This window comes from Eleutherodactylus coqui, chromosome 5, assembly GCF_035609145.1.
Source record: "Eleutherodactylus coqui strain aEleCoq1 chromosome 5, aEleCoq1.hap1, whole genome shotgun sequence".
In the NCBI taxonomy this organism is placed as follows: domain Eukaryota; kingdom Metazoa; phylum Chordata; class Amphibia; order Anura; family Eleutherodactylidae; genus Eleutherodactylus; species Eleutherodactylus coqui.
In genome coordinates this window covers 181,779,105-181,801,622 of record NC_089841.1, presented here as the reverse complement: position 1 = coordinate 181,801,622, position 22,518 = coordinate 181,779,105, and the positions used below count along the sequence as shown (strand labels likewise).

Below are 22,518 nucleotides of genomic sequence, written 5' to 3'. Positions count from 1 at the left end.
GCACAGCATGGAATATCTTTGACTGTCCCATTGGAAACAATGGGCAACGCGGTCCGAGGAACACGAAAAAATACAACATGTAGAGATTTTGTTTTTTTACCTTGCAGCATCGCTCATGTGCATGACTCTATTCAAAAGAATGGAGTTCATATTCGCGCAAGTTTTATGTAGCCTCGCAGTGAAAATGTGCAACAGAAATGTAAAAATCTGCACCAAATGTTAATTTCCCAGCAGGAAAAGTTCACTGCATAATATATTTTTGCTATCTCAACCGAAATATAAACTAGATGTTGATCTCTGTGATTTTTCACTACAGCTAAGGCCTCATGCATACGGCCGAGTCGGATCCCGCTGCTAGAATTCTCGCAGCGAGATGCGACCCGTACCGCGGCATTCACCTATCCTCACCTATCAGGCGTCTTCTCTCTCTGCGATGCGATGTGGCGGTTTCTACTGGCCACTCGGGGTCTACCCTCCTAAGGGCTTGTTCACATTTGTGCTTCCGGCTTCTAGTTTCCTGCTCTGTTATGGAGTTGGACAACGGCATGCGGTATCTAAAATTTGCTACCAACTCCCAAGTTTCTAGCATGTTTTCGACTGACGTCACCCAGATGTTGGCAAAAGTCATGTAACCTGCAGTCAGGCTGCATTTTCAAATAACAAATCCAACTCTGCTACACCGTATTTGTACAGCGGCAGGAAACGGATGTGATCAGTTGGTCACGATGGGCATTGTACTGATGGAATCATTCTAATCTACTAAAAACCCACTCAATCTATCAGTACGTGTTTTTGAAAACAAAAATGGAAACAGCTGAACATCCATTTTTCCATCGAGGGGTTTACCCATGACCGGCTTCTACAGCATATGGCATTAATAAGCTTTAAAAGTCTTCTTAATCTGGGTCCAACTGCTCAGACCCCCACAGATCCCAAGAACAAGGGTGCAAGGTCCAATTCTCTATTATTAAGTCTACTGTAGCAGTGCCAATGTAATGCCATAATCTCATGACTGCCCCCCACCCAGGAACTGTTTTGTTCTAATTTAAAAAAAACCTATGCTTCCCTAAGCAAACAGGCTGCAACCCCCTGTAGGTTTCCGCTCCCTTTCGGGTTGAGTGGTCACATGCCTGTCTAAGCATATGCCCATTTGCCTTCAGTTAAAGGGGTTGCCCAGTTAGTGGAAGAAATTCAGTTTTCACCCAAACTGATTGATGGGGTTCCAATTGCTGAGAACCCCACTAATCCCAAGACCAGGAGACCCATGCCCCACTTTTTTCACAGCACAGGATCCCTTCTGCCATTTCTGTAAGAATCGATAATAAAAAGGTATATAGGTCATCCTTGCAACTTCACATATGCTTAAATAGATATACTTCTAAAGGCCCATTTACACGGGCTGATGATCGCTTAAAGATCGCTGAAACGACAGTTTGAGTGACAGCTTTGAGCGATCATTTTGCATAAACTATTAAGTAGCTACTCAGCTACTTAATAGCAATTAATGTGCAAATGAAGCCTTTAGCTGAATGCAGTTAATAGCCCGAGGGCTCTTATCAGCTTTCAGTTCCTTTGTTCTCCAATGGGAAACAATGCTATCAGTACTCCCCGTGGAGAACTGCTGATAAGGCTGAAGAAGGATTTTTAGGTTAGCCTGAATTTAACAATCAGCCAGCAGTGCACGAAACGTGCAAGATGGCCACACGTTTAGATACAACGATTATCACTAAAACGATCGCCTTTTAGCGATTTTTTACCGATTATCGCTGCGTGTAAATGGGCCTTAACAAAAGGGGCTAACCCCATTAACTCTATGATCCTACACACCTATGATTTCAGGGTATGGAAAACTAATCAAGAGTCCTATAAGAGTGTTCTGAAAATATAGATTTAGAAGAATCAGGTATTTAAAGTCTTTGCATATTACCAACTAATAAGAGAATGGCCAGTCCTTCGCTGAAGCCGCTAATCCAGTATAAAGGTCTTCATATTCCGAATAATCTGCACATAATAAATGCAACTACAAATCAGACACCTCCTCTCTCCCAACCCCACGTCACGTATGTAACATGTAGCTCACCACACGCTTATTACAGTACTTGTCTGCATCAAATGTGATCCATTTCATCTGAAAAAAACCCCTTGATACATTAGGACTCTTCTAGTAAATCGCCGCATAAGGAAAGGTCGTCCTCACCTATTTTCTGGTTGAATATCTTGTCAAAGGTCAGCTCCCCTCGTTCTTCAAGATACTTCTGCATCACACTGCGAATGCTGAAAGGAAACAGGTAGATGGGGTTAATAAAGAGTTGGGCACAGGGTGACATTTCGCTAGGATGAAGTATTTAACAAGGTGGTGGACGGATCTGGCTGTGTTCCTAGTTTTCATATCACAAGGCCCAAACGGCACTTCACTTTTTTTGTGTTCTCCCTAGTTTCCAACTACCGTGTATCCTGTATGTACGGTAAGCATGTCCCATAATCATGTACTACCTTGTAACCTGTCAAGTTCAATAGGTGCACTAAACATACTACATCAATCAATGGTCTCCGCACTCAGGCCTCCAGCTAGCAGCACTAGAGGTGCTGATGACTGTTAAGGAAAGTTGTCCTTGCATTACCAAGGGTTTGTACCATCAGGACAACTTTCCTTAAAGGGGTTTTCCAAGTTATTTAACTTTATATTGTTTTACTATATGTAATAAATATAAACACTGCCACGCTGGACCGCCATTTAGACGCCATGGCATTTAACAAGCCAGAAGGCTAGGTGATGTCCCACACACCTTTCATGTGAGCTTCTAACATAGAAGACCATGGTAAGTTTATAGTATGTCATCAGTGAAGCCCCAGTTGGCCTTTAAACTCCTAACCAAGATCTCCTTCCTGTCCGTGAATGGTAACATTGTTGCGTACATGCACAGAAGGACAACTCATAAATAGAGAATATTTCTCAGAGTTGACAGTTTGTGAAAGTTCGATTTGATATATATAATCCTCTCCTGACCGTTTGCTACAATGTATCCGTGGCTCATGAATGACTGACTACACTTTTGGGTCTGCACAGGTTTTCAGGGTCTGAATGTAAGAAAATGTTGATATTCACTGACAGCAAGTGACAAATTGTGACTAAGGGCCCCTCAGATGCTCCACATGAAGCCTCCGGCAGGAGATCTCAGCCAAGGTAATGGAGTTATTTTGTCTGGAAAAATGTGGGCCGGAATGTCCAAAGCCAGAGGGACTCCATCGTAGTCCGAAAAGCTCCAAGGACAGAGCCGAAGAATGGAAATCAGCTGACCCCAGGACGCAGATCTGATTGGAGCCCAAAGATCCTTTTATACAGAGCAATTATCGTCTGTAAAATCGTTGGATTGCGCAAATTTGAACAATAATTCGGTGTAAACACGGCCAACAACTGAATAATTAACAAGAGTTTGTGTGCATCTCGTTCATTTTATGCAGGCATACATATAGTTGTTCACTCATTCGCACGTACAGTGACTGGACAACTGAACGATTTGCGAATGGAATTCCGAACGATTTATCTGTATAAACAAGCTGCACGAGTGAACGATTTAACGCTCTGTGTAAGAGGAGCCTAAGGCCTCATGTCCACGGGGTTAAAATCTGCAGTGTTTTTCCCGCATGCGGATCCGCGCCCCATAGGGATGCATTGGACACCAGCAGGTAGTTAAATACCTGCCGATGTCATTTTTGCCTTCAGGCGCGGATCCATGTGCGGGAAAAAATCCAGACATGGTCTATTTTCGTGCGGGTCTCCCGCGGGGACGGCTCCCGCAGGTTTCTATTAAAGCCTATGGAAGCGTCCGGATCCGCGGGAGACCCGTACCTGAATTAAAACTCACCTGTCCTGGACGCTGCAGGTCTCCCTTCCTTCCCGGCCGGATCTTCTTTCTTCGGCCCGGCAGATGTGCCCAGCACATGCGTGCGGAACGCTGCTGGCGTGCCGAGCACATCCACCGGGCCGAAGAAAAAAGATCCGTCCGGGAAGGAAGGAAAAACCACAGCATCCGGAAAGGCGAGTTTATTCTTATTTTCAGGCCTCATGTCCGCGGGGCAGGAGGGAGCCGCTGCGGATTCTCCATGAAGAATCCGCAGCGGGCCTGATTTTCCCCGTGGACATGAGGCCTAAGGGTGCCCGACAGGTCGTCCTAGCAATAATTTTTCCTCTGCTTCCACACAGGAACAAGCTTCGCTGACTGAATGGAGGGCATCATTCCGGCCCGCCTGCTTCCATTCAAAGTAAGAAGGCAGGCGTTCATAGGTGATGCTGCCTGTTTACACGGAGCGATATGTTGTTTGGTTTTCTGCATGCAGAAACTGAACAACGAATGAGAAGTAAAAGACTTCTTGTTCGAAGTTTAGTCGCTGCTTGCATTTACACTGATCTCTAGTGATTCAGATTCTCGCTGGATTGCGAAAATCTGAAGTCTAATCATTCTGCGTAAAAGCCCCCCCCCCCCCCCAAAAAAAATTATATATGTATTTTTTATTATTATTTATATATGTATAAGTAGCACAACAATGAAGCAGTATTTTCAGCAGCCTAGACACCTTATACGTGTACTCATATGCAGACTGCACCCAAGACACCAGTGGGGTTGTTACATGATACTCTGTATTAAACACTTAGCACCACTGGAGATTACCAAGATAAGACTACTATTAGCAGGGGAAGCCTTTATTTCTGGGCTCACCCTTCTTCCTCTTCTGGACAGGAAATCCTCTTGTAAAAGAGCACAGCAGTGAACAATTCTAAACTAAAGGTATCTGTTTCATCATGACCTAGCGGTACACGGTACTTACAACGGTCACCGGATGTATACATTTACATGTCCACTAGTCAGCAGGTTTTATTTGCCAGATTTCGCAGTATAGGGGGTGATCAAGAACAGAGTTCCTCCAAGGATTCCTAAAGCGTTCATATACTTTCTGAAGACTTTAGAATAAGTACATATGGAACACCACTATTTAGAGCCATTACATGACTTGTAGATGGCTTTATTTAGCAGTTCTGCCCTCTGCAGGCTTTATATATAATATTCATTTTCCCTGAGCTAGTGGGTAGAGACTATGATGTTTCCTATACACTGAACACAAAGAAGAGGATATCTTGCTCCCCTCTTACTATATCTCATATACAGAGAAGCAGCAGCACTATGAAAGTCATTTATCTAATAGAACTGAGCAGTGTAGATGTGAATCTAGTAGCTGTGAGACAGCAGGAGCGAATTCAAAATAGGCGTATGCAGAAACTAGGGCGCAACATACATTAGACAGCACACGGACAACTGTCCATGTACTATCCAATCTCCACCACAGTGCACACTGCATGTCTAATTCTCAACCATGAAAACATATGAGACTGGGATGTGCAGCAATATTTCTCCCCTCTCACCATCAGTCGTGTGAAACACTGCTCGTGTATATAGCCTCATAGACTATAATGAGCCCGTGTGAGGTCTGTGGGACACAGACAGCGCACAGGCCGAAAATTAACCCATTTAAAGGAGCCCTAAAACACCTAAATATTAGCCATATCAGCCTCTGTATTGTGTCTCTGCTTCTCTCACTCCGCTCCTCTGCCTTCTTCCCTCTTCTCCTCACCATAGACTTCTATGAGCATTTAATCTACCCAGTCACTGAAAAGTTAGTCCATCTTCCAGAGTGAATGAATACTTGAATAGCAAGGAAGAAGGAGGAAGGAACCCTGATAAGTGGAGAAAGCAGCATTTTTTTCCTGATAAGATATATTACAAAAGCTTCTAATATTTGCTACACTAGTGATTTATGCAAAGTGCAGTGCCAGAGGGTGCTTTACCACCTGCACTGTAGATTACACTTTCCTGGTCCATTTAAGTAGCAGGAAAGCAAAATCCCCGTGGCCGAATGGTTCCTCCTCTGGACGAAACTGAACAGCGCCAAATGGACCCATTGACTATAATGGGGTCCGCTAGCTTTCCACCCAGTTGCGCAGTTTTGTGACGGAAGAAAAAAACACTGCATGCTTGTGGTATCCCCAGCCGGATCTGCGAGGGAACCTCCAGTCAGAGGCTCCAACGCAAAATAAATATTACCCAGCGTTCTAATAGTCCAGTCATGTATATAATTAGCTGGAAATACATAACCGACTCCAGACCCTTCTATTCAGGTAAATCTGGGTGACCATTTGTGCGAGAGCTGTTATATCAGCCATATTGGATATCCATCCACGACCCCAGAAACAGAAGTTATAGATATGCAGACAAGTCTTTCTACTTTCACAGAAGGACATTACTACTGGCATTTTTGTCTGGAACTAGTTGCCCACTTCTTGACAGACACACCTCTAACACTTAAGTTACTAGAATACAAAGATCATGGCCACGCTGTATGCTGCGAAGGTCTCTTCCCCAGCAAGCTCTGCAGAGACACTGAACCAGCAGTGCATGCTAGGAGATTGGAGATCACACACCTACATCACTGTAAACCTATAGATGTGGCTGGGAATGGTCTCAGACTCAAAAAAGGTATCTGAACGGGCATCTAAAGTTTGCTTAATGTTTTGTGTAACTGAGTACATTTACTATATTTGCTGCATGCTCTAGCCATGTAGTACCAGGAACATCCAGGAGGGGATTGCACCCCCACATAGCTGGAGGCAGTAAACCAACCGCGGACAGAACAAGTACATCCAGTGCTTTACATTACTATTACACCTATTTGCTAGAAACAGAGTTTAATAAGCCTTGTTGATGGAAATGATTATTGACAGTCTCCTCTATACTGTATCCATGATTCTATCAAATGCTGATGACGTCTATCCAGCGCCTCCGCTGACTAGGTCAATCTCTTATTAGATGCTAATTTATTGCAGGGAATCTGGATATCCCTTGCATCTAATCAGGATAAACTATGGCTTTCAGCAATATCGGCATGAAGCAAATCACCAGAGGTAGCCTGGATTATTAAATGATGGTATGACTTATCAGAATTGGAAGGTTTAGAACTTTGATATTGAAGCGTTCTCAAATACCTAAAGGGATCGTGCCGCTTAAACTACTAAAACAAGTAGGCAGCGAAGAAGCACTAAAATCATACAGGGGAAAAAAAAAATTTTGTAAGGAGGAGGCAGAAATACTGATCTCCAAAGAGAGCAAAAACAACCCGAAACTATTCTTCAATTATATTAACAGCAAAAAGATTTGCACGTAAAGGACTGGCCCTTTAACAGATAATACAGGAGAGATCATAGAAGACGATGGGGGAGGCAAATCTATTAAATAGTTTCTTTTCAAGTGTATTCATGAACGAAAAGGAAATGTCACACAAGATGCAGGGGAATAAAACAACCCCTCCGCTACATACAGCATACCTAACATAGGAGGAAGAGCAGAGCCGGTTAAAGAGGATCAAAATCGATAAAGTGACAGGCCCAGATGGAATACACCCAAGGGTTCTAATGAAACTAAGTGATGTGATAGTTAGGCAGCTATTTCTAATACTTATGGATACTATCAAGACCAGGGTTGTACCACTGGATTGGCGCATTGCCAATGTAGTTCCAATATACAAAAAAGGGGGCCAAAAAGAGCCTGGTAACTACAGGCCGGTAAGTCTCACTTCAATAACTGGAAAAATACAAATGGACCTAGATAAGCTGGTGGCTTGGGCAGAAAAATGGCAAATGAAGTTCAGTGTTGACAAATGTAAGGTTATGCACATGGGCAGGAAAAACGGATGTCACCAATATACACTAAATGGGGTACTGCTAGGGAAAAGTGATATGGAAAAAGACCTGGGGGGACTAGTGGATTGTAGACTAAACTGGAGTAACCAATGCCAGTTAGCTGCTGCGAAAGCAAATAAAGTCTTGGGGTGCATTAAAAGAGGTATAGGGGCGAGGGACGAGAACATTATTCTTCCACTATATAAGGCACTTGTCAGGCCTCACATGGAATACTGTGTACAGTTCTGGTCATCGGTACTCAGGAAAGATGTTGCGGCGCTTGAGGGGGTTCAAAGAAGGACAACTAAATTAATAAATGGAATGAAGGGACTGGAATACGACCAAATATGTATAAATACATTAGGGGACAATACAAGGATCTCTCCCAGATCTGCGACAGTAACGCGAGGGCATCTGCTACGTCTAGAGGAAAGCAGGTTTCATCACCAACACAGAAGGGGGTTCTTTACTGTTAGAGCAGTGAGACTGTGGAACTCTCTGCCTGAGGACGGGATGATGGCAAAATTCATAGAGGAGTTTAAGAGGGGACTAGATGTCTTTCTAGAGCGCTACGATATTACAGGATATAGACATTAGGTGACCAATGGGGTTGTTAATCCGGGTCTTACAGTCAGAGGTTGATCCAGGGATTATTCTGACTGCCATTATAGAGTCGGGAAGGAATTTTCCCCCCGAAAGGGCTAATTGGCTTCTGCCTCTGGGTGTTTTTGCCTTCCTCTGGATCAACAAGGAGGCTGAAACAGGCTGAACTAGATGGACATAGTATGTTAGGCTGAATGAAGACAATGTTACTATGTATCAGTATGGGACTGTTAGGAACAAGACCTACTATTCCCCATGAATATCCGTGCCGTGAAGACGGCAATACATGGATCTTTACTTGGCAAATTCTAAATTAATACTGCTGGACAAATGACGATTTTCCCAAATATTCCTACATGCTTATGTGCGCAAACATAGTAATATATTCTGGTGCCAACAACACAGATGTAGCAAAGTTTAACTTGAGACTTAGGCCACTCTCACACAACAGTATATAAAAATGTAGACAAGAAAAAACCTGATTGCACAACTTTTTTCCCTTCCCTCTGGTATAGCAACCTGTGTAAAAAAAAACGCTGTAAGACGCAGCATTCCGCGTGTAATTGCGTATCTACTGCATTTTTTTAACGCACCACATTCATTTCAATGGACGATTTATGAGAGAAATATGCACAAAGACTACGAACATAGGACATGATGTGCGCGATTTCGTGTGTGTAAAATACACAAATACATGGAGGTTTAGTGCTGTGTATTCCGCATGTGCGTAACGCTCGGGGTGAGAGTGGTCCTAAATTGTGGCACAGAGCTTTCCCTTGTCTCAAGTTATCAGTGCCGGGTGAAACTATATCTGTACATATAACTATAGGAAATGTGATACCATAAATCATACATAAATCATAGCCACAGGACAAAAGCATTTTAAGTAAATGATACTATGAGTATAAGAATCCAGTCCAGCACACATGTGAGGCCAGCTCTGCCACCTGGGCCTACAGGGCAATAGTGAGTGGTGTTCAGATCTGCTACATGATCACACTGAAGTGAATGCTGCTATACCAAACATAACATATAGGACAAGACTGGGGGGGATGATGTCCAGAAAAAAAACAGGAGAGTGATTCGTCAGCTTTCCTAAAATACCCTTAATATGCTTCTAGAACCATTACTAAAAGCAGCTAAATCCCATTTCCCCAGCATCTGGCCTCATTAAGGGTGACCTCCTTCCTGGCTGGTAGGTGAAATGTCAGCAGCAGCAGAGCGGGGCGTCCAGTAAGCGCACCTTCCGCAGGCCTAGGAGTCGTGGACACAAGAGACGGCTCTCCAAATGAACAAGCAGCAGCATTTTCCTATAGATAACAGCCACAATGTCAGGACCATCAGAGAGAAGAAAGTGTCTAATCAGCAGTCAGGAGCATCTGAGGGCACAAGGAAATGTGACCACCAAAATACACACTGTTATAGTGATATCTACGACAGCCATATCCACAAGGCTCCAGAAATAAATCCTATGGTCATTGGCTGCCGCTCTGAAACCTTTCCGTATGGATCACCGTCACGTTCTATAGCTTCTCACTGGAGTCTGAGGAAGAAACACTCCCCCCGCCCGCCCATCATCTTATAGACCGAAAATACAGCAATACATAAACTGGAGCATTACGTGGATAAACCGGTCCTGAACATGGCCGCCTACCTATGGGCGCGTTCACACATTGCGGATTTGCCACCGGATTTCGCAACAAAATTCTGCAGCAATGTAAGTGAGTCCGATCACTGCCAGCTGAAAAGTCTGCAGCGATATCCTGTGGCAGATCGCCGCCGCGGGTGCCAGCTGATGGGCTCACCGCGGAGAATCACGGCAAATCGCAGCATGCTGAATCCAGCGAGTGGAGAATCGCTATGATTCTTCGCTCGTGGACGCTGTGGCTGCGCTTTCCACGCCCGTGGACATGCAGCCTAAGGCAAACTTCATACGGGTGAATGTGATATTAGGCCGTGAATCATGGCCCGATAGTGTTTGCCAACATGTGATTTACCCACTGATGCAAGGCGGTTTTATATCAAAACCGCCTTGCACCACTTTTCCTGGAGTGTCTCCAATTGTTTTCAATGGGGAGACCTGGCATAGCACTGGCGTTCACCTAGCACATGATGCTGCGCCAGCCCCATTGTAAAGAATAGGCATTGTGAGGCGAGGGCACACTCAGGTGAATGTACAACTGCATGCCGGCCACTTTAATAGACCGGCCAGGTCCGCCACAGCCAACGCTGACCTTTGTTAGCGGCTAATATTCTGCATTTTCAGATGTACGGCTCGTTAGTCATATCTGTGAGATATTTATCAGCAGCGAAGAGAGAACAAGACGCACATAAATCAGAGCCGGCCTCAGGCTCCTGCCTGCTCTGGCTTAACGGCATTAAGGAATAAGACTTTTGGTACAAACACTATATTTATGATGCTTTTGTGACACTTTTTCGGACTATTTTGCTGCTCAATTTCTAAAATCTGGTCCAAAACCCCGTGTGTGGCCAGGTACAGCGTGAGAACTTCTACCCCAACGCACCACAACAACGACAAAGCGGTCAGAGTTATTAGCTGCTCTTAAATTTAGCTGTTCCAAAATTAAAACATGAGGTTCCCATTGTCTGTGCACTGTGCTACATATCACATAACGGGAAACACATGGCGGCCACCAGGCCGGGCCGGTAATAAATGAGCGAGACTCAAAAGACTAAAGGCTCCCTCCCACGAGTGTATGTGCGCCACATATTATCACACGTGTGATATATGCAGTATACAGTAAATACACATGTACAAGCGTATTTGCCGAGTATGTCAAATCCCCATAGCCTATGTAAATGGGCACCAAAATAGGGCATGCTGCATTTATTTCACCCTGCAGGTGTGAGTGGCCCAATAGAAAATCAATGTGCTTTTAGCGCCATGTAATACGCAGGGCAGATACGCTCGAGTAAGTGCAGAATGAGGAGGAACAGAGAGAAGGGAGACGTGTGACCTCAGTGGGGCTCCGGGATATCGGACATGTGCGCAGCATTTTTCTGCTATCACTTCAACCATGTTTATAAAATAATGAAAGGCGCAGACAGGCAAAGTGAGGTCATGCCACGAGCAGGAGCGGAGACACGCAGACGTAACCAGAGATCAGCGTGACCTCTTGCAGGTTTTAACATTGCGCCTACAGTTAAATAATTTTCCCAGCTATCAACAATTCAAGAGAGAGAGAGAAAAAAAAAGTTTGGTACCGGGCCAGCCAGCGGAGAAAAGGGTTATTGCTCTCAGTAAGAGGAACTAGAGAAAAAAAGTGTAGATACGATACCTTGTAATGGCTAACAAAAAGAAATCATGTTACAAGCAAGCTTTCAAGACTATCCAGGCCTCTTCATCAAATTAATCCGTTACTTTGTGTATACGTATGCACTGATGACGTAGCTGACCTAAGTGGCCTTGAAAGCTTGCTATAACATTGCTTTTGTTAGCTATTAACAGGTACTTGATCTGCAAAAGTTTGTTTTACTGAGAGCAATAGCATCAAGACATCACTATAGTCAGACACTGCAGAAGAAGAGTCCGGGCGCCGAGCTGGCCGCCTGCAGTCCAGGCCGTTTACCAATAGAAAACATTTGGCGTATTACTGTGGTACGGGGACTTAGAAAAAGTAATATTGTAACGACTGCTATTGCTTTCTGTTATCAGCCAGAAACCTGAAGTATATTCTAGACGTTTCTGCTATTTCTAAATGCTTCTATGCACACAGGATGTAGCTACTGCATACTAACGTAGCTTATTAACTTCTCCTCTCCTTATGTAAAATGTAGTTAACTAAAAGGTTTTCTAAAAATCCTATATACTACTGTTAGCTGAGTGTAAACGGTTTCTTAACTGACACTATTGTAATTGGATGCCGAGAAAAACCCCAAGTTACATCCCCCACTGATCTTCTGTTAGAACAGGAAGAGAAAAATCTACTTTCACTTTTTGTTTAAAGTGAAAGTAAATTTTGACCAATGGCCATGAAGCTGTGAATAAGCCAGCCTACTTGGTATAAAGTTGGGACTTTGTGTGTTACAGTCACTCCGAGCTTTGGAACCGAATTCCCTCTGGGTCTGTGCACGTGCACACACGTACACACACACACACACACACACACACACACGTACACACACACACGTACACACACACACACACACACACACACGTACACACACACGTACACACACGTACACACACACACACACACACACACGTACACGTACGTACACGTACACACACACACACACACACACACACGTACGTACACACACACACACACACGTACGTACACACACACACACACACGTACACACCCACACTTACCCACTTCCTGAAGAGAGATCCTGGGGTGTCCTGTCTAATCTCGTGATACATTATGAAGTGAAAAATCTGGGGGGAAAAAGACCCCGGGGCGTTGGGTATAGAATTCTGCAGCAGGCATAAATGGGACAACATTCCTCTCCCCAAACTCTAGCAATTGGTCCCATCACTCCCATATGTTTACAGACTGTAGTGAGAAGAGGGGATGCTACAGAATGGTAGACATGGCCCTGGCCCAACTTTTGTGAGATGTGTTGCTGCCATCTATTTCTAAATGAGTTAGTTTAAAGGAGATGGAAAAACATCTCACATTAACTTCCGATATGTGTTCTAGAATGTGAATAAAATATCGTTACGGGATTTCCAAATCATTGCACTAATTTACATTTTACACAGAGTCAAAACATTTTTGAATTGGGGTTGTATAATCTTTATGTATACAGCACCAATACACTGTATTTTTCGCTTTATAAGACACTTTTCTTCCTCAGAGTGGGGGGGTGGGAGAGTCAGTGTGTCTTACAAAGCAAACTACAAGCTGGCTGTCATAATTAGGTGTTTGTTCACACGGTCGGGTGTTTAAGACTCGATCGCGCAAACAAACACGCGATCCGTTAGGCGTTCTCTCTTCTCCGCACTGCCGTCCGTATGTATGTACTGCTGATTGGTGGTGAGCGCCGGCTGGAACTACTGCTTCTCCCCACCTCCATGAATTGTTTTCTTCCCTTCCTCCCGCCGTACACAAGCGTCGCAGTTACGGAGCTCCGCTGTCTCAGAGCTCTGCTGCTTCTTCTGTGAAAGAGAAAGTAAAGGCGTAGAAGTGTTTCTCCGTCGCCCGGTACTATAACCTGCACTGCCAACTAAAATCCATGCGCGAGTGCAAAATATTTTTTCCCTATTTTCCTCCTCTAAAACCAGTGTGCGTCTTATCATTCGGTGTGTCTTACAAAGCGCAAAATACGGTATTCTACAGCACATTAGGAATCAGAGGGTACAATGTACTCTGTAGTAAATCAAAATAGGAGTGAGGGTCCTGCTTACCATTTATGAGAACAAAGGAGGATACAAGAGGTACTAGTGCTTATTCTGTACAATGGTCTGGCCATCTTTAACTATATGGCATAGTATACAAAAAGCTATATGATCTGATCTTCAGCCAGTATTGTGTGTACACAGATAGGATGTCCACTAGAATGCATGGAGTGTGGGGAATACAGTTGGATTAAGGAGGTCATGTTTTAATGGGAGAATGTAGCAGAGAGGAGACAGAGAACAGTCAGATTAGGGAATGTGATAGGAATCTGATTGTCCAGGATAGCACATTCTAGAGAACAGGTGCAGCTCGAGTAAAGTCTTAGAAACTGGAGTGGATGGTTCAGATTATATATTATAATGGGTACTAGTCGGAGATCATTTAGCAGGAAATTTAAAAAAAAGTGAACTATAAGGGTGTTAAACAAGGTTCAGGTTCATTTAAATCTTTTAGAAATGCCTGTTCCTTCACTTAGAGGGGTATCCTAGCATGCGTAATAGAGTTTTATTAGTTTGTACCCTTCTTGTACCAGCTAGTTCAGAGCTCACATCTTGCTGTGAATGACTTGCTTCTTAATATCGAACCAAATTTTACTAGACAAGGCTTTTTGTTTACAACGCTGCATATGTGTGGATCTTATTTCTTCATCCCGTATAATATGAGGATTTAGATTATCCAAGACTTACTTGCCAATATTTACACTGTACCAGCAGAGCTCACAGAAGGGGCTGTATAGTTCATAGAATTGCTGACGTCACGACTTCATAATGCCCTATAGCTGTGCTAGTCAGGAGAAGCCCGTGTGCTGCATGGTACCAAGCCGTCAGCTGGCAGCAAAGCTGGTAAAGTCAGTGCAGCACGCAGCAGCTTACAGCTACCCCGGCACTGGGAGCGCACGCTGCAACCACAACTATGGAAGGCTGCATGTCGAGGAAAATAGCAGAACACAGACTTCAGTAAATACACTGAGTGCAGATGGACGCAAGACTGAAAGAGGGGAACAGGGACAGCGACAACCAGACATCAGGACAGACCTTTTATATTCATATGGACTACTGTAACAGTGAGTCCTATGGGCTATATATGCAAATGTCTGCTTGTCTCTACAGAGCAAATGTTGGAGCCTTCCATCGCAGGTGTACAACAGAAAATGCCATCTGCGATGGAAGCTCAAGCGTAACGCGAACAGAGCCAAGTGCCGCTGCAGCAAGAAGGCATTGAATAAGCAACTAGCACTTTATTTGGGGGGGGGGGGGGGGGGGAGAGTCCATAATATGCAAATAATCCTATTAAAGGAGTTATCAGACTTTATTTTCCCCCATTTTTGAGCCCCCTGACCCAAACTATTGTTTATCAATACAGTGACATTGGTGTCAGAGCACTAGTTTGGCACTGCAGAATGTGACCCATGATATCACCATCAAGTTTAAAGGGATGTCATCGATGACATTCCATGTCAGGGCTTCGTAGTGACTGCAGCGGTCATGTGAATAAACCACCATGTGATCTCTGCAGATAAAGTACCAGAGAACTAGAGGGGAAAACAGTGCGTGAGCGCAGAGGTTGTTTCCCTGAAAATTAGAGATGAGTGAGCGTACTCGCTAAGGGCAAATACTCTCTCGCCCCCCCCCTCCCCCTTCCCGCTCCCCTCTGCTCACTCCCGCAACTCACCGCTCACCCCCACCCGCAGCCGAATATTTTGAGACGAGCGGGCAGGTACTCGCAAAGGGCAATACTTGCTCGAGTATTTGCCCTTAGCGAGTAAGCTCGCTCATCTCTACTGAAAATAATACCTGCCTTGAAAATAAGCCCTAGCATGATTTTTCAGGATGCTTGAAATATAAGCCCTACTGCAAAAGTGAGCGTTAGAGTACACATATATATACATACACACATACATACACTACCGTTCAAAAGTTTGGGGTCACATTGAAATGTCCTTATTTTTAAAGGAAAAGCACTGTACTTTTCAATGAAGATAACTTTAAACTAGTCCTAACTTTAAACAAATGCACTCTATACATTGCTAATGTGGTAAATGACTATTCTAGCTGCAAATGCCTGGTTTTTTGTGCAAAATCTACAAAGGTGAATAGAGGTCCATTTCCAGCAACTATCACTCCAGTGTTCTAATGGTACAATATGTTTGCTCATTGGCTCAGAAGGCTAATTGATGATTAGAAAACCCTTGTGCAATCATGTTCACACATCTGAAAACAGTCTAGCTCGTTACAGAAGCTACAAAACTGACCTTCCTGTGAGCAGATTGAGTTTCTGGAGCATCACATTTGTGGGGCCAATTAAACGCTCAAAATGGCCAGAAAAAGAGAACTTTCATCTGAAACTCGACAGTCTATTCTTGTTCTTAGGAATGAAGGCTATTCCATGCGAGAAATTGCTAAGAAATTGAAGATTTCCTACAACGGTGTGTACTACTCCCTTCAGAGAACAGCACAAACAGGCTCTAACCAGAGTAGAAAAAGAAGTGGGAGGCCGCGTTGCACAACTAAGCAAGAAGATAAGCACATTAGAGTCTCTAGTTTGAGAAACAGACGCCTCACAGGTACCCAACTGGCATCTTCATTAAATAGTACCCGCAAAACACCAGTGTCAACATCTACAGTGAAGAGGCGGCTGCGGGATTTTGGGCTTCAGGGCAGAGTGGCAAAGAAAAAGCCATATCTGAGACTGGCCAATAAAAGAAAAAGATTAAGATGGGCAAAAGAACACAGACATTGGACAGAGGAAGACTGGAAAAAAGTGTTGTGGACGGATGAATCCAAGTTTGAGGTGTTTGGATCACAAAGAAGAACGTTTGTGAGACGCAGAACAAATGAAAAGATGCTGGAAGAATGCCTGACGCCATCTGTTAAGCATGGTGGAGGTAATGTGATGGTCTGGGGTTGCTTTGGTGCTGGTAAGGTGGGAGATTTGTACAGGGTAAAAGGGATTCTGAATAAGGAAGGCTATCACTCCATTTTGCAACGCCATGCCATACCCAGTGGACAGCGCTTGATTGGAACCAATTTCATCCTACAACAGGACAATGACCCTAAACACACCTCCAAATTGTGCAAGAACTATTTACAGCAGAAGCAGGCAGCTGGTATTCTATCGGTAATGGAGTGGCCAGCGCAGTCACCAGATCTGAACCCCATTGAGCTGTTGTGGGAGCAGCTTGACCGTATGGTACGCCAGAAGTGCCCATCCAACCAATCCAACTTGTGGGAGATGCTTCTAGAAGCGTGGGGTGCAATTTCACAAGCTTACCTCAACAAATTAACAGCTAGAATGTCAAAGGTGTGCAATGCTGTAATTGCTGCAAAAGGAGGATTCTTTGACGAAAGCAAAGTTTGATGTAAAAACAATGTTATTTCAAATACAAATCATTATTTCTAACCTTGTCAATGTCTTGACTCTATTTTCTATTCATTTCACAACGCATGGTGGTGAATAAGTGTGACTTTTCATGGAAAACACAAAATTGTTTGGGTGACCCCAAACTTTTGAACGGTAGTGTACATACACACACACATATACAAATCATCCCTTCCACTGCAACCAATGTATTTACATGGGAAAAAAAACCCTATGCAGTTCTTGACATTCTCTGCAGTATCAACAAAAGGCCTGCTTGCCCATAAAACACGTGTACTTGTGGCCAAGTGATACGAACAGACTGGCCCTTAGCGGGGTTTTATACAGGTCGCCTGTAACTACATTAATGCTACTTTTATTAAGTCCGTACAAAGGATTTCAAAACTAAAGTAAGAAACTATTTGCTCTGATGCAGGAAATCCCAGCCAGTGCCATCCGCAGCCGCTCCCTACTGCTGTCACTGGCAGATCTACTGATGGAGAGAAGTGTTACTGCTAACAGCTTACTGCAGCAAGTTATCACTGAGAAGATACTGAAAAAGCAAGAAAAAGTTCTGCACCAGAGTGTACCAGGTGGGGTGCTGCATCTGCACTGTACGCCCCTTCAATAGGTAGCTGCAGGAAAACACTGCTAACAGAATCCAATATAGTATTAGCCATTCAATCTTGTCACAGGTGCCAGGTTCTATGCAGTGGTCATTGTGCAGGGAGGGGGAGGAGGTGAGCCGAGACCATCAACTATGGTGAATGGTTGTTTCTGTGTTATCCATATTTAGGTGTCAGCTTTTATTGTAATGCTAATGAGATTCTGCTGAACTGTCAGAAATCGTCTTACTGGTCAGTGTGAAAACTGCAAGATATTAGTGTATTTCCAAAATACCGTGGATGGGCTAGAAAAGTGACATGGAATTTATTTATTTTTTTAAAGTTACCAAAAATTAAGAAAAATATTTAACATAAACATCTGATTTAAGTAAGGAATTTTCTGATGAGCGCCTTTAAAAAGGAACTAAACTCTTAATCTCACCTCTCGCACACTTCCGGCACTGATCACTTCTGCTAAGGCTGGCCCCACATGACAGTATTGCACGCGTAATACATGGTAAAATCGCAAGCAATGAAATACATTGCCTTATGCGGTTTTGCTCACATTTGCGGTGTAGGAATTGCATGGTACAAGACCACAAAAAAGAATGCGGCATGTTCTATTTTGCAGCATATTACGCGCGAGAAAGACCATTGTTATCTATGGACACCTAAATCACTGCTGCCCATACGCAATTACATTGTGTATGGGCACAAATATATGCGCCATTGCGAAGCGACAGCACAGGAATAAAAAAAAATAAAAAACAGGACGACTGCGCATGGCATCGTGCATGAGCTACATCTTCACATGCAATACAATTTTGCTGCCGTATGTCAGCTTACCAACCGGTTCCACAGTGGTAACAGAGCCGTGTGAGCCTGGCCTTAATGTATTGGTGAAGTCTTTACACAGAAGTTTGTACCCCGAGAGACCAGATTACAGCTGCTGCCGCCCATAGAAACAGCTGGAAGCTGACAGACACACAAATGTGCTTGCAGCTTCTACTAATTATTTTCTATCACCCAGTGCTGAATTCACAGCTACACTGCTCGTTACTGCTGTATATTGTCCTTCGTGCTGCTGTTACTTCTTCAGGTGTATTACAGAGGTGAGAACTTCCTCTTCTCTATGTTGGCCCTGTATGGCAGCCATGCTTGAGATAAGCTCAGACAACTGACCATTAGAAATTGAGTCTACAGGAGGAGAGAATAGCTAAAAATGTAGGATAAAGCTATATATTGGTCAGAAAAAAGTGTAATTGCTCGTGTACTTATAGAACAGCTTACTCTGAAAATTCATCAGTTTAGTTACACTTTCAGGAAGCCTACAATCTCTCTAGCAATATGAGAATCAGCGCAGAGAGGTAACCGATAGGTTTAATATGTTTGATGTTTTTCTTCTTCCTAAACTGCAGAGAAAATCAATTTGGGCTCTCAGACAGGACCCCTCTAGCCAGTAACCTCTGAGGACTAACCTTTGAAGATGCCACAAGTTCAATACTCCGTTTTTACTAAACCTTTATGCATTTTTAAATGTATTTGATGGCTGGTTAAGTTTAGGCATTTCAAGAGAAAAAATGTTTCAAAGACGACCTACACGTCCCCTGCAAATAGGTCATTTTATAAGGAACCAGCGATATTGCTAAGTGCTAAAGAAGTTCTCTGGAACTTTAAAAAAAATATATATATTATATATACATACATACATACATACGCAGGGAATGGTGGGAAATAAAGAAATAAGCCTACTCCCTTCTCAAATGGCGCCCCAGGTCCAGCACACTTTATTAATCCTTTCTAATCCAATTTGTATCCTGGTTTTCCTAGGCGGCTTCCTCTTTTTCTGCCATTATACAACAGCGCTATCTGCTGGCTAAAGCCAGTACTGCATTAGGTGACACGTTGGATAGGCTCCGACTACAGAGAGGCTGGCAATATACAGTAAGAGAACCCAGACAAACGTCCTTCAACATCGGAACTGTACAGCCTTAAATCATAATGTCTTCAGACGTCAGACAGTGGATTGGAAAAGGTTAATCCCGCTGCTGCAGCGGTCATGTGCCATTCGTTGTGCAGCAACCGCTCAGCCTAATCGCAGGCCCCAGCGGTGATACGGCCATGACCGCGTATGACTGCTGGAAACTGTGATTGTCTGAACAGTCAAATGTACAATGAATGGCTTGTGACCACTGTAACTGTGCTGACCATGGAGAGTACAGCTTGTTTCTTATTTCCCACCATTCCCCATCCATAGATTGTTTTGTCCCACAATCCCCCTTTCACTTTCTTAGCTCTTTGGCACCTCTGCTTCAATTAAATCAAGAAAAAAGGTCAGAAAGTATCCAGGCAGGAAATGGAGCAGAAAGGTACATAGTGAATTACAGAGGGCCAATGCTAGAGCGTTCCCCGACCACCTGTACCCTACAAATACAATGTAGCAAAGGTGACAATGGCTGCCGTACAAACACATCCAACCGGAATATATATAGGATCCCAGCTAATGGCTTGCATCGCCTCGTCATGCACAATGCAGTGAAGGCAGGCAGAACACGTAGCCAGAGTAACTTGGCCACAACAACTACAAGCCAATCAGTGGCTGACAAAACAAAGAAGTTACACTTAGTTCTAACGAACAGTAATTAATCCCCTTTTTGCTCCCTCACCGGCTGGAAACAAAGCGGCAATCAGGCTACCTGTCTAAATATTTGTGTGAGAACTGGCTCAAAATGGTCTGGTGTAAGGAAAAATAAAGGTATTGCGCTTCAGCATGTGTAAACCACAGCGGCTACATGACATGGGCTGGATGTCTGCCAGCGCTGCCAGCGGGCAGCTGCGACCTGCCAGAAGAAATCTCCTAAGTACCTACAACGGAAGCCATACAAAACAAGTCCAACCTGATCAGAAAGTTTGGGAAAAGCTCTAAAATTCTACTATAGACAGTGCAAGAGAGACTGTCATGTATCCTACTATGGAGACTGCAGACCAAACCATACTCTGTAGCCTCCTACTGTAGAAAGTGCCGTAGGAGGGCACGGCGCACTCCGCGGTAGGAGGGCACGGCGCACTCCGCGGTAGGAGGGCACGGCGCACTCCGCGGTAGGAGGGCACGGCGCACTCCGCGGTAGGAGGGCACGGCGCACTCCGCGGTAGGAGGGCACGGCGCACTCCGCGGTAGGAGGGCACGGCGCACTCCGCGGTAGGAGGGCACGGCGCACTCCGCGGTAGGAGGGCACGGCGCACTCCGCGGTAGGAGGGCACGGCGCACTCCGCGGTAGGAGGGCACGGCGCACTCCGCGGTAGGAGGGCACGGCGCACTCCGCGGTAGGAGGGCACGGCGCACTCCGCGGTAGGAGGGCACGGCGCACTCCGCGGTAGGAGGGCACGGCGCACAGTCTCCTTTTTAGGCCTCCAGCAAACAGGCATATTTGCAGAGTCTCTTCACCAGTATGCAGACTGACATACAGAAATGTTTGGGTGCTGCAGATGCCCTAGACCAGGGGTGCACAACTCCAGTTTTTTGGGCACCCCAACAGGTCAGGTTTTCTGAATTTCCTGAGTACTGCACAAGTAATGTGATTGCCACAGCTGTTCTTATTCTAGGATATCCTGAAAACATGACCTGTTGGGGCCCTTGAGGACTGGAGTAAGGTCTGACTCACACAAGTGTTATTAAATTGCGTATTACGCAGTGAATGGAGTCAGTGAAAGTACATTGGTTTTCACTGATCCAGTCACACTTGCGTATATTGCATATAATACGCGCGTTAAAAAAAAAAAGCCGCATTTTCCCGCGTGATAGAGCCCTACTGTTCTCTGTGGGTGCGTACTAAACGCTGTACATACACAGTTACATTGCGGCTGTGCAGAGTTTACACCAACATTGCAAAAAATAAATGAAGCCTGGAAGACTGCATGACGGAGTGCGTGAGATAGGTGGTCCGCCAAACATGGCTGCCATACATGGCGATACGCCGACTCACACAGCGGTAAAACGCAGCGCTGTACCACACGCTGGCGTGAGCCGGCCTTAGGAAACACTGCTTTATGCACAGCTGGTTTTGCAACATCCAAAAACTAAATAAGTATCAATTCTTGTAGGGAACAAGTCAAAGATTAGTAATTGAGAAATGTTTGGGTTCCCTAGCGAGAGAATGGCGGTGTGCTGTGAGGAGCAGAGAGACGAGCGTGCAGAGAAGCCGCGCACTGTGTCCCACATGAGCGCTTGCCAAGATGGCTTAACAACGTGCCAGCAAGTCTGTTAGATAGGGATTATCTTTCTGATTAGTCTGCCAGCTAACTTCAGTGCTTGGCAAACGGAACTACATAGTTTATCACATCCAGAGGTCTTCTGCGTCAGCGGGACAAAGCAGAGCTCCTCGCACAACGAGATGGAGACGACATGTAGTCCTGAGGACACTTCCATCAGTTCCAGATGAACCTTTCCCTCCAGTGATACATTGTAACAAACCAGACAACAGTTAATATGTAGTTTGCTCAGTAGACTGGGTTCAGCTACCTGTCAGGCCGGGCTCGCACAAACGGGTCAGCGGCAGATCTGCGATTAGTGGAAAATAACTGCAAATGATCCTGAATGCAAGTGTTTTTCCGTGCAGATGTACGTGTATCACCGGCGCAGAAGAAAGCGCTCTCCTCCATTCCAGCCGGCATTCTCGCTTTTCTATCCATTTTCCTTTGAAGTTGCGAGCGTTTCCGCGACGGTACACTTGCATCATTTCACTTCAACAGGGGCCGTCCGCACGGAATCAGCGCTAAACTAGAGCATGCTGCGGTTTTTCTTTAGCTTGCAGAATATGCAATTGATGTCTGCAAGTGTGAACGAAAAATTGAAATTGCA

General features: G+C 44.6%; 1 protein-coding gene across 2 annotated transcripts in view; it reads right to left on the bottom strand.

Moving 5' to 3' along the window:
* Nucleotides 1-22,518, bottom strand: part of GRK3 (G protein-coupled receptor kinase 3) — a 240,394-nt gene that overhangs the window by 167,147 nt on the left and 50,729 nt on the right. For both annotated transcript variants that reach the window (XM_066603907.1, XM_066603906.1), the window contains exon 2: nucleotides 2,198-2,274. In XM_066603907.1, the coding sequence (XP_066460004.1) occupies nucleotides 2,198-2,274 (77 nt within the window). The remainder of the gene's footprint in view (nucleotides 1-2,197; nucleotides 2,275-22,518) is intronic.